This window comes from Penaeus monodon, chromosome 23 (assembly GCF_015228065.2).
Source record: "Penaeus monodon isolate SGIC_2016 chromosome 23, NSTDA_Pmon_1, whole genome shotgun sequence".
NCBI classification, from domain to species: domain Eukaryota; kingdom Metazoa; phylum Arthropoda; class Malacostraca; order Decapoda; family Penaeidae; genus Penaeus; species Penaeus monodon.
Window position 1 is genome coordinate 3,211,400 of NC_051408.1, and position 308 is coordinate 3,211,707.

A 308-nucleotide genomic window follows, 5' to 3' on the forward strand; every position below is an offset into this window, starting at 1 on the left:
TGCAAGTTACATAAAGATTCTAAAACAATGCCATGAGAGAAATCTTACCTCGGGTTTATATAAAGCTTTCCTCACAGCAGGACACAAACTCAATAGGCAGGGAGTCTTATTCTTTCCCTTTCCTCTGTTTTTTCCAGCTCGGGGTTGGCTTCTCTCTTCTGCAGACGTGGTATGGGATTAGCAGTGGAGCCAATGGTCTGGGTCTCGTATATAATGTGTTTATTTATATTAACACGCATATAGGAGGTACATATGCGTAGGGACAGAGACGGGCATAGACGCAGATGAACAAAAACATACACGCACGA

General features: G+C 42.9%; 1 protein-coding gene across 1 annotated transcript in view; it reads right to left on the reverse strand.

The window, feature by feature from the left end:
- Positions 1-308, reverse strand: part of LOC119587726 (innexin inx2-like) — a gene marked incomplete in the record, with an annotated part of 35,589 nt that overhangs the window by 619 nt on the left and 34,662 nt on the right. Inside the window, 1 exon segment of the mRNA XM_037936413.1 lies at positions 49-158. Within this exon segment, the coding sequence (XP_037792341.1) occupies positions 90-158 (69 nt within the window).